The 12,130-nt window shown below is 38.5% G+C and overlaps 1 protein-coding gene across 19 annotated transcripts in view; it reads left to right on the forward strand.

Moving 5' to 3' along the window:
• SYNE1 (spectrin repeat containing nuclear envelope protein 1) overlaps positions 1 to 12,130 on the forward strand; it is a 301,821-nt gene that overhangs the window by 151,831 nt on the left and 137,860 nt on the right. For all 19 annotated transcript variants that reach the window (XM_058419844.1, XM_058419842.1, XM_058419859.1 and 16 more), the window contains 7 exons: positions 255 to 611; positions 3,906 to 4,042; positions 5,003 to 5,180; positions 7,197 to 7,379; positions 8,881 to 9,024; positions 9,354 to 9,509; positions 11,178 to 11,342. In XM_058419844.1, coding sequence (XP_058275827.1) covers positions 255 to 611; positions 3,906 to 4,042; positions 5,003 to 5,180; positions 7,197 to 7,379; positions 8,881 to 9,024; positions 9,354 to 9,509; positions 11,178 to 11,342 — 1,320 coding nt within the window. The remainder of the gene's footprint in view (positions 1 to 254; positions 612 to 3,905; positions 4,043 to 5,002; positions 5,181 to 7,196; positions 7,380 to 8,880; positions 9,025 to 9,353; positions 9,510 to 11,177; positions 11,343 to 12,130) is intronic.

A 12,130-nucleotide genomic window follows, 5' to 3' on the forward strand; every position in this document is an offset into this window, starting at 1 on the left:
TCTTTCTCTCCAAAGCCGAAGACAGTTTCAGAACTGCTGTTTAATCCCCGCAAGGGCCGCACGCTGTTGACTGGGTTTTACTCCCCGCGGTTCCCAGATCGCTGCCGTCAGGGAGCCGCGGCTCGGGGCGGTGCGGACGGGCCGGGCTGGGCCGGGCCGGGCCGGGCCGGGCCGCGCCCCCCGGGCCGGCCCCGCCGTCCGCGGCGGTGGCGATGTGGCGGCCCCCGTGTTACCATGGCAATGTGTCCCCGCAGGAGCTGGTGGAGTCCCGGCAGAGCGGCGCGGGCCGGCTGAGCCGAGTGGAGGCGCTGGCTCCGGCCGCCAAGCGCGGCACGACGGCGGGCGGGTGCCAGCTGCTGGCGGCCGAGATGCAGGCGCTGCAGGCGGACTGGCGGCAGTGGGAGGAGAGCGCCCGCCGCAGCCAGGGCGGCCTGCGGGACCTGCTCGGCCAGATGGCCCTGTCGGAGCGGGAGTTCGCGGCGCAGGCCGGGCGGCTGGAGGAGGCTGTGCAGCGGCTCGGAGGGCAGCTGGCCGCCTGGGCGCAGGGGCTGGTCCCCGCCGACAGCCGCAGCACGGACGCCGAGGTGGTGGAGAGCTGGCGCAAGGAGAAAGTAAGGGCATGTCTCTTTTCCTAGCGGCTTTTCCGCCGTAGATGTGTGGTCGCCGCGGGCGGGAAACTTCCGCCAGGCGGGACTATCAAGCGCATCATAAAAACAGTACTTGCGGAAGATATTTCTGCGAAACCCCGACTTCCCAGACTCTGTGTTACTGCGGTCACAGCGAGCGGCGTTGGCAGAAGACGCCCCTCCCCTCGGCCTCTGCTGTACCAGGCTTAGCAAACGCTGCCTGGATTTTAGGTGTTAAACCCAGGGCTTGCCCCTGGGAGGAGGCCAAGGAGCTGGCACACCGGCTCCGGGCTGCGCTCCCGAGTTGCTCAGTGGTTCGAGCCAGAGTAGCGTTTGATGGAGGAAAAGTGAAGCTTTTCCTAAAAGCCAAGTAAGAAGCTGGAGCCATTAAAATTTGTTAGGAATGTATTTGGCTCACACTTTTCATGAAATATCCTCGTGAAATATCCAATGAATAAGTTGAGATCTTGTCCTATATTTAAAGAAGTTAATCTGGAAATGGATCTAATTGCTAATTGCTTTCCTTGGAATGAAGTCGAATTTAGAGAAATAGAGGTTGTTTCTGTTCCTGATTGCCTCGTAGCAAAAATTTCCCATGTATATATCCCAACCCCTCCGTGTAAATACATACACATATTTGCAACAATCAAGATACATGTTTGTAAGTGTACCAGCCACAATGAATCACACATGTTGATGAAAGATACAGAGTATTTCTCTTCAGTGCAGCATTGTAGTAAAGCAGTTTCAGTAGAAGAAGAGGGGCGCGTATTGCCTACTTTCCGACCCCTGACTGAAGTCATGTTCAAAAAAACCCCCAGAACACCCTTTCTTTGAACTGAGATTTTTTAATCTGCTTCTGCAGGGTCTGTGCCAAGTTACTTCTGTGGCTTCCTCTTTCACAGAATCCCTTGCATGGATTTATGAAACCTGCTTGCTTGAGTGCCATTAAGTGTCTGTAGAAGTAACAAAGAGGGCATTAAGAGGAAGCAAATATGTACAAATATGTAAAGTGTTCCATACATATGTGTTTTTAAAAGGGGAAGGAAGACATTGGATTGTTTTCAACACATCAGGCATTTTTTATTTCACAAATGGAGAAGTATTAAATTCAAAAGGTATTGCTTTTATTAGTAGTTTATAGAATATGCATGTACTGTAGCTCTATGAAAGAACACTTTATTTAGATTAGACAGTTGTAAACTTTGGCTAATGAGGAAGATGCAGAAGCATCTCATGAGGTAACTATGCATAGCCCCCACTATGTAATTTTTATAGAGGAAATGTGACAGTAATCTTCCCATTTTTTGGACCCCAGGGAAAGGCCCTATTGTGAATGTAAAATAGCACTGCAGTTTCCATTTCTGTTGTATCACAGTGATTCTGTTGCCATGTTAGCCAAGGCCACAAATTAAAAATGCATTTCCTAATTTGCAGATTTAGCAAGATCATTCTGCTACTCTGTTATACTAAAGCTGTGTTCCCTTAGGTATGTGCAGCATTAGAGCAACAGATTTTGCACTTGGAATTCAACACATTATTTTTGTAATTGTCAGAGTCGATATTAAATCTAACTGGCTGCAACAGTGATATTACTGCATGGAAAAATGTCATAGTCAAATTTATCCTGGTTTGTAAGTTATTGCTCCTATTTGTTACTAGGCTATGCCTAAGGCTGTACGTAATCAGAATAACCTCTTCTGAAATTGAAATATTGTGTTGAAAACAGACAGTTCTAACCTTGTATTAGTTTTAAGAGATTGTTCCTTTACATTAAAAAGGGGCTGTTAGCAATTCATTATGGTGTTTCCTGCCCTTGGCAATTTGTGACATCCTGTGTTTAGGTAATGTTCATTGTGGTGTTAGTTCTAATGCTTTCCAAAAGAATTATTTCAGTCATTTAACATAAAGTAACCTAAGCAAAAAGTAGTTCAGGATTTTTTTTTTCCTAAGCTCTTTTATTGCTCTTACATAATTACTTTTCAAAAGCTACTTTATATGGCATTGAAACAAGTGACTATTTCAAGTATCTGTTAATCATGATTGAATAGATTTCTGGTGTATGAGTGGTTCCAAGAAGATAGTCCAGAATATGATAGTGAAAAATGTAAATCAGGGGAGTCCTGAAAATCTGCTGCAGCAAAATATCATTTGTACTTTTCCTGAACATTCAATTTTGTGCTGAACTGCTTACTATGTGTATTTTCAATCATCCTCTTTTTTTCCTTCTGAATATGTATGTATACATATACATAATACACACACACATACACACACACACATACATACATACGTATGTATGTATGTATGTATGTATGTATGCATCTTCAGAAATGTGTTTTGGGGACATCCTTTTCTCCCACTTCTAGGTGCCTGTTCAAATCTATCTTCACCTTTGTATGTTTCTCAAGTTTCTATTGTAAGTTTCTTCCAGATTGACACTTCAGCCAAACTATTCTATATATTCTATATATGCCTAATGCTCTGGGATGCCTGCACTGCAGAACGTCTGCTATTAGTCTTTGAGGAATGTCTGAAGAGTTTAGTTCCTAGTGGGGCAAGGAGCCAAGTCTGCACTTCTCATTGTGCTGGAGTAGCTAGCAGGATTCTGCAGTGGAGATGCTGTGGACATCATCAAGCACTGTTTTTGTTGGAGTACTTACCACACCTCTCCCCATGACGCAAGCCAAGCCAACAAAATATCTTTTTTTGTTGTTGTTGGCTTATCTGTCCCCAAGGCAAGAACCATTGCAGTGCATCAGTGACAGGCAGTAACCCAGTTACTCTCATAGGATTTTGAGCAGTAGTACTTTTAAATTATGAAGTCATCTGTGAAAAGAGTTGAAGCTGTTAAAAAGCTTTGTGCATAAATTTACTTTCTGGATACAACTCAAAAAAATTTAATTGAACGTGCTGAACTCAAGGTAACAGGATAATTATATTTATATAAACACATATAATTTGCTATTCTCTGAATGTATGTACTTTTATATGTGTACAGGTAACTGAGAGTACTGTTGGTCATTTATTAGAATTAATTTTTTATCTTAGAATGGGCTTTTTTTTTAAGCTAAGGAAGTTGAGGCATCCAGAAACTTGGTCTCTAGAACCTCAGAATTTCAAATAAGGTACTGTAGACTTGACTGCTAAAATACTCTTGAAAGTAAACGTATAGATCATAAATGAATTAATTTAAATTCTGACAAACTTTGATTAAAACATTGTGGGGTTTTTTTTATATTTTCTCACCAATATTTTCCATTTATTTTGTTTTAACAGGAAACATTGGATGCTCTATTAAAATCTGAACAAATGACAGATGAGATCAAAACTCAGTTGAATGATCTTTGTAGATTTTCCAGGGATTTAAGTACTCATTCTTCAAAGGTTTCAGGGTTGATTAAGGAGTATAACAGGTACACATTCATCTTGTTTAGAGTTAATCTCATGGGGAGGTGTGGGGGGAGGATGAGCTGTCTTTTCAGGAACCATTAATTACAATTTTAGAACAAGAGACAGACATATGCAATAGATAGAATCATTATTTTGATTTTGGTGTCAACAGAAGTTATAAAAAGTAGTAATTTGATTTTTTTAATTTTTTTTTTTTTTTCTTAAAGCCAGGCTATGCCACTAAACTCAGCTGAAACTAAATGTACATCTATACCTGATGTATTACAGGAGTTCTTTTTAAAAAGTGTGGTAGCAGTATGTCTCATCTGTCTGAAGGAGAATGAGCTATACCAGCTAGTTCAGATATTTTTCTTGATTTTGTCCTTCAGATAATTGTTCCTTGTTTAGTTGGCTTTTTGAAACAGAAACTAGCTAGGGAAAGTAGCATTTGCTTGCTTTCTTGCCTTTTCTCAGGTCACTCCGATTTACTTTGAGGTGTGACACCTGCATTTCAGACAGAAGGTTCTGTTGCTTTTTGCAGGAGGTTACAGCTTCTGGCTTCTGTAGCTGCAGGAGGATGTGATGACTCAGACTGATCCTTTATAACCTTGTGGACTTAACAGAGCCACAGAAGTTAGGATTTATTCACTGCAGTCCTGCGCCCTCTCCCTAGAGAGCGAAAGATGCTTGCAGAGTACACTGATGCTTAGGTGCACTGAGTCACTCTGTGGAAACACTTGCACCTGTCATATCTGTGACAGCTATGTCCCAATTTACATGCTTCACTTTTGAGAACTGAAAGCTTCTAATGGATTTCCTGGTGCCTCAGTTAAGTGCATAAATTTGGTAGGAGGAATCCAGGTTAACCTACACTTACCATTGTGTTTCAGAGAACAAAATAATAGCATTGTCACCTAACAGAGTCCTGCCTTTCCTCCCTCCCTCCCTTGCTTTCTTCTTCTTCCCTGATGTGATAAACCCAGCCTCTGCCTGCAAGCTTCAAAAGGATGTCAGAGCAAAGAGCAGATCTTGCACCAGAGATTTCGGACAGCTTTCAGGGATTTTCAACAGTGGCTGGTTAATGCAAGAGTCACCACTGCCAAATGCTTTGACGTGCCTCAAAACATCAGTGAAGCTTCAGCAAGTCTGCAGAAAATACAGGTAACTTTATAGCAGTCAAATACTAGCCTAAGGGAGACCAAATCAATTTCATGTACAGCTCAGATTTATTTCTTTGATTAATTACTGCTTTTGTTAATGTTGTTACTGCTAACACTAAAGGTGACTCATTGCAATAAACACTTTTGTTTTTCTGTTTTGTGTAGTTTAATTGTTGGGCTACAGCTTGTAAGTAGTTATGTCTCATAATAGTTTTCCTTGCCTGTTTCTTTTTTTTTTACAATGGGAAAAAAATGTGGTTTAGGTGGGAGAGTACTGTAAAATTAGAATGATACCAGAATCAAGTCTTAGTACCTGGAGTTACTTCACAGTTACATGAATATTTTTTGTCATGTATGAAAGCGGAGCCCTTACGGTTCAAGAGCAGGGTTAAATTATATGCAGTGTGAGCAGGCATTTAAAAGAATATTTTCACATAAAACTAAAATAAACTAAAAAAAGTTCAGTGGAAAGGAATGACAGTTGAAAGTGCATTTTAATAAATCAATTGAAATAAATGCTTTTATCAATAGAATATAACTATAATTTTAACTGAAAACAACAAAATTAATATTATTTAATGAGGCTGTTAATACCTTTAGTTAGATAGTATAACAGAAGAAATTTGTATCTGTTTCTCAGAAAACACCAAAAGTCAAATCATTTCTTCCTTGTTTTGGTATATTCACTTTCCCTTGCTTAAGTGGTTTACTTAAAAGCCCAAATAATGCTGTCTTGATATATCAAATATTTGACTGCACAATTTTGAGAATATCTTCAGAACAGGGAAACGTCCTGCTAATTTTTTGTGTTAAATATAAATGTTTTAGCAAGGCTGGGAGTTTTTCAGCAGTGGATTTTTTTTACTTTAATTGCTACAGCCCCCTCATAATGTAAGACCATACGCTTTTCTTGTTCTCTGTAAAATCTGCCTTAGGTGAAAGAAACTTTTTTTTTTTTTGACTGCTTTAGGACTTCTAAATATGTCTTGGTAACCTATATAAACCTAAAATTTTCTTTTTCTGGAAAGTTAGTGTTCTGTCTGTTAGCACATTTTGCATCATTAAGTCACCATTATCTTTCATTTTAACACAGCCAGAATTTATACTCCAAGCATCTCAAAGTTAACAGACCCTTTACATTCTCCCCTAAGACCTCTAGTGTAACACAGAATCATAATACCTAATAATAAGACCTAATAATTTTGTTATCAAGTCTCTTACTCCTTAGCATGGGTGTAACCTAATGATTATGTGTATTACATAATCATGATAGTAACAGTTAAAAATATTTCTATATGACTACTAGATTTCTTTGAGTCCTAAATACTCACAAAGTTTTTTAATAATTAGAAGTTACAAAGAGATTATCCCAATAAATTGGAATTTTAAAATCTGTCTCTTCCCTTACATTTCTATATAATTCTTGTACCTGCATTTTTGCATGCACTTCTTGCACACCAGCACTATGCAAGTTTTCTGTGAAGAAAAATACTTCTAAAGAGGGAAGGTAAATTAAGGACACAGAGGCATAAAATACACAGAAGTTGGACATTGGTCAGGTTCTCAGCCTCAGCCCACACTGCCACATGCTCATGGTAGCTGGAACTTGCCCATGGGCAGGAGTTTGGTCCAGTGTGTGCCTCTGAGGGGGCTCCTCTGTTATCTCTGTCAGGATAATAGTTCCCTGAAATGAAACTTACCACTTTCTGTACTAAGGATATTTAAGGAAATATAATACCCAGCTAAATCACTAGCAATTGTCTCATGAAATACAGAAAATACAGGTAATGCTAGAGTCTTAATATATACATCATTCAGACACTTTCATTTCTGGATCAAGTGGCTGTTATCTGTAAATCCCATCAATAAAAACAATACTGAAATTAATTTACTGAAAGATACATTAGCATGTTAACAAGCAGAAACAGTAAACTCTCATCACTGATAAATTTTCTAGCAGCTTGCCTTTATTGGAACCCAAAGTTCACCAATTAACTTTTTTTATTACTATTTTTAGGAATTCCTATCAGAAAGTGAGACTGGGCAACAAAAGCTAAACCTGGTGGCATCCAAAGGGGAACTACTGTGCTCTGTTTTACCAGAGGAAAAGGCTAAAGTTATCCAGGACAAATCTGCTGCTGCTAAAGAAGATTGGAAAACTTTTATCACCACGCTCCACCAGAAGAAATCAGCATTGGAGGTATTGAACCAGTCATAGTGAGGAAAGACTAGATCAAAATTTCCTCTTTGCTTCTGTTTTAAACAGCACAGTTTTGATTTTGTATATAGCTATGAGTGTTTACTATGTGACAGAACTAAGATATAGATGTTTTCAAGAAGTTTTATTGTTCTGCTTGCATTTTACTTTTGTTTACTTCTGCTATCTTTATGACCTGATTTCACTTGAAGTGGGGTGTTTCATGCAGAAGAGTGCTGTTCAGAATCAAAGAAAGCAGTTGCTGAAATCCAGTAGTCTCATCAAATGTACTGGGTTACTAAAACACATCTTCTTTTTGTAAAACGGTTTTAGTACAGATTCCTGACACAGCTGCTTATTGAATAGTCCCAGCAGCGTGTGTAAACGTCTTACTGCAAATAGGTGAAATGTATTTATTTAATTGAGCAACTTTTTAAGTAAATGCCAGTGTCTTTCTCTGTTCTGAGCTCACAATTCAACCAGTAGGTGATGAGTATCTTAAAATCATAAACTTTTTAAGGTCGTAAGTTTTAAGGTCAAAAGGTCTCATCTGAAATTCTCTGCACAGCAGAGGAGAATTAAAGTTCCCAGGCACTCTTGTTTCAAACCAGTGGTCCCTAGGCAGGTGAGAAAAAGTTTAAATACACTTAATGTATTACATAGGAAAGCATTTCAAAGAAAATTCTCAGGTAGCAAGGACTTACCTTTGTTCATCTCAAGACTGTCATGAAAAGAGGATGTTCTCAGAGTTTAGTCTTTTTGAGTCCAGCATTTTTCAGTCTCATAGGCTTAGTTTTTTGTTCAGATGATTAAGTAATGTGGGTGCAGCTGAAAAGAAAACTAAATATGTCTGGAGGAAAAAGTACATTAAAATAACAGCTATGCTGTTCAGGTTTATATTCCACGAGTTATTTCAGATGCTCTTTTATTAAATAATTCAGAATAAGCATACAAGAAAAGTACGCAGGCCTTGAATGAATGCCTTCATATGCCTTTAATGCACTTTCTTATGACCAAAATTTGACTCTAACAAAGAATATAACCAGAAGTGTTCCCCAGGACTGGGTTGAATTTAGACATTACCTAGAAACAGTAGCAGCCCATTTAAGGAGGGGTCAACATCAATGACTGAAGTAAGATATTAGATAACTCATGTCCCAAATTAGCCTTTATTCGCACTGCCTTAGTTACATGAATTAGGATTAGATTAAGTTAAATCTCATAACATCTGTGAAACTTTCCAATCAAAAGAAATTTGCTTCAGCCTCCTCTCAACTGTATAGCACATTGTTGCTTCTATGTTGCTTTTTAAAAGTGTGCACAGTCAAACTTTTATTTTGGTGACTGTGGGATAGTAACAGGCGGAGCTGTTGTAATTTATTTGAAGAGTTGTGTATAATTTGCCTACAATTATGTATCCTTTTTGATTGCTTGATCTGTGTCGTGTGAATTAGTTATGTCTAGTGCACTGGGACAGTTAATCGAAATTTGTGTGCCTTCCTAGAACTTAAAGATCCAGATGAAGGACTTTGAATCAACTGCTGAGCCTCTGCAGGAGTGGCTGACCACAACTGAGAGGATAGTACAAGGAAGTAGCAGTCGGCTCCACGATCTCCCTTCCAAGAGGAGAGAACAGCAGAAGCTGCAGGTGACTTACAAGAGTTCTTAACACAGCCTGACCTTCCTGTACCATCCTCCTGGCCTCATTAGCTACTTACAAAAGCTTAATCATTCTAGCATCCTGACCTCTAAATAAGATGGGAACTGTTTTCGAGGTTTGCTGTTGGTGATCCCGTTCCATCAAGTTTTGCATCTCCACATTTCTTATGGCATGCTGCTCCAGTGCTGTAACCATATGGTGTGCCTTTCTCAGCAAGCTTGCCATATGTCACTTCTATTTTTCATGGCACCTTCATGCTTCTCTATTTCCTGCTTTCTTGCACCCACTCTTATTATTACTGTGCTTGTGCTTTACAGTCTGTCCTTGAGGAAATAAGCTGCCACGAGCATCAGCTCAACAGGCTAAAAGAGAAAGCTCAGCAGCTGTGGGAAGAACAAGCTGTCAGCAAAAGCTTTATGCGCAGAGTGTCTCAGTTGTCTTCTCAGTATCTTACTCTAAGCAATCTGACAAAGGTAATGCATCCAATGTACATGCTCTGAAGCAACTCCTTTGATGTATGTGCGGAAAAATAAAGACTGAAATGTGAAACACTGCAGTTGTCTTGCTTCCCTGCTCTGTGATATGTCTGAGCTATTCTGTCTTTCACGCTGACTTTTAAGAGTGGAGCCTAAAGACTGCCAACAAAATGTAATTGTGATTTTTTAAAAAATTATTATTTAAATGTATACTGATTAAGAAGTAAGCTCCACCTGATTATACAATAATCAGGCTTGAGTTTGATTCTTTAAGACATTTTAGTTTTGTAATAAGTGGCATCTGAAAGACATATTTTTCAAAAATTAGCAGAGGTGAAGGTTTTTTTTAGAAAATACAGGATGCAGACAAGTTGTTATTTTGTCTAATCATATAATGATGATTATTGGCATTGTAACTATTTTCACCTAAAAGTTTTAGATTGGTCTTCTAAAAAAAAATTACCTCTTAAGCTGCTTTTGAATATTCAAGGGGAAGCATAGACCAAATTCTAAACCATCTGACCAAGAACTGAGTTTAACATAACTCCTTTTTTGAGCAGTGCTTCACACACTTCACCACCTAATAGTTTTACCATCTCTCTACTGTAGACAGATCAGAAAGCCTCCATTTTTATTTTTCTCAAAGTTCAGGCCATGAAGAAGGCTTGATATAGGTATACAGTTGATACAGTAACTAGAATGATTAAGGATATAGGAAATATGTTTTGGAATAACAATTCAATTCAGAAAGTATTTGTGCTTAAGGGATTGCTACTTTGGCAATTCCTACTTTTTCTGTAGAAGAAACAATTATAAAGCATATCTCTGACTTACTAAAAATGATTGTATACATGGTCATAATAAATTTTCATGTCTGCAAAATGAGAAAGTGAGAGATGCATGAGTTACTAACATAAACCTATGTGAGCAGAATTTCTCGGAGATGTCAGAATGAGCAGGAGTCATCTAAGGTGCAGGATACATATGACCCAGCCATTACAGAAGTCCTGAAACTTTTTTGATAGCGGTAGATCTTGAGTAAGATCCCTCTCAGTAACTTCCAAAGCCTATTAAATTGACTTGACTTTAGTTCTCTATCACAGTGGAAAAAGCACAATTTTCCTTGTTTTCTTGTTCATCTCAAGCCTTTTGGCAATGAAACTTCAGCATTTTTTTTTGATTTGTATGAATGTCAGTGACTTTGCAGAAGAATGGTTTTACCAGTGAGAGTCATTGAGGAAAACAGGTCTTTTCCAAATATCAACAAAGTAATATTGCTGCAATGGTGTAGCTTCCCAGGCTTAAATCTGTCATTGTACTGGCTGATTTCACAAGTTAGCTTCCACTGCAACTCTGACATCGAGCTTAAATGTGATTTACCAGATGTTTAGGAAAAAGTGAAACCAGAAAACTGCAGCTTTAGATTTAGAAAGTAAAAAATTACATTTCTGAATTTTTCATTTGTAATTTATGTTTGGACAATTCATTTCTGTATGTATGCAAAATTAATTCCATGCCTAAGTGTACTTGTAATTAGTACACTTCAGTGTATGAATCAAACTTCTGTGTATAGTTGATGAAATTCATTCTAAAATCCATGAGTTGGTATGGGGAATAGGTGATCCTTTAAATAGCTGTTGGTGATAATTGCTGTTTTAATTTCAGGAGAAAGTTTCCAGAATGGATAGGATTGTAGCAGAGCACCAGCAGTTCTCACAGAGCGTCAAGGACCTCCAGGATTGGGTTGCTGATGCAGTTCACATGCTGGATTCCTACAGTCATCCTACTGCAGATAAGAGTGTTCTGGACAGCCGGATGTTAAAACTAGAGGTATTGAAACAAGAGTCCAAAACCTACTTTTTAAAAATCTTTTATATGAAGAATACAAGTATAGGATACTTAGTTGTTGCATAGTCTAGTAACTGTTGCTGAGATGTTGATTTTCAGTTTACTCAAAAGTAATTAATTTTGTAGCAGAGACAGCTCATCATTAGAACTTTTCTCTAAGTAGATAAGGAGCTTAATGACATGGAGAATATGTATATAAAAATTCTTGAAGTACTCAAAAGGTGTTGTGTGGCTGATGAAGGTTAAATGGAAGAAGTAGGTTAATCACTTCAGTTAGTTTAGTATATTACAATATATATTCCTAGATCTTACAGCTGATTCAGCAAATTTTTTCCTATAATTGTTTGCTTTTATTGTGACTACCGTTACGAAAATAGCATCTGTTGATAACAGAACACAATAATGTTAAAGAACACTATATAGAAGACAATATTTTCGTTTTATTGGTGTCTTGGATTCTGAGCTAAAAATCTTTAAAATTATAAGAGTAGATCAAAACCCAAAAGATTGTAGCATAGTACTAAAATTATGTTTTGGCTTTTGTTCATTGCATCTCTTGGGTTCATGCTTTCAGGTTTTTCATGGCTACATAGTGTTAGAAACTGTGAGTTTCCAACTGCACAGCTCCAGGAGCTGAAGTCCCTAGGCTGATGTTGATGACATATTATATTTGTTGATACCTTCCTGTTGGAAGAGTATCCCAGAGCAGTAGAACTGTATTTCAGCCCTTTAGAAGAGCTTTGTCATTACATCTTGTTGTCTCTATGAAT

This window comes from Hirundo rustica, chromosome 3, assembly GCF_015227805.2.
Source record: "Hirundo rustica isolate bHirRus1 chromosome 3, bHirRus1.pri.v3, whole genome shotgun sequence".
NCBI lineage: Eukaryota > Metazoa > Chordata > Aves > Passeriformes > Hirundinidae > Hirundo > Hirundo rustica.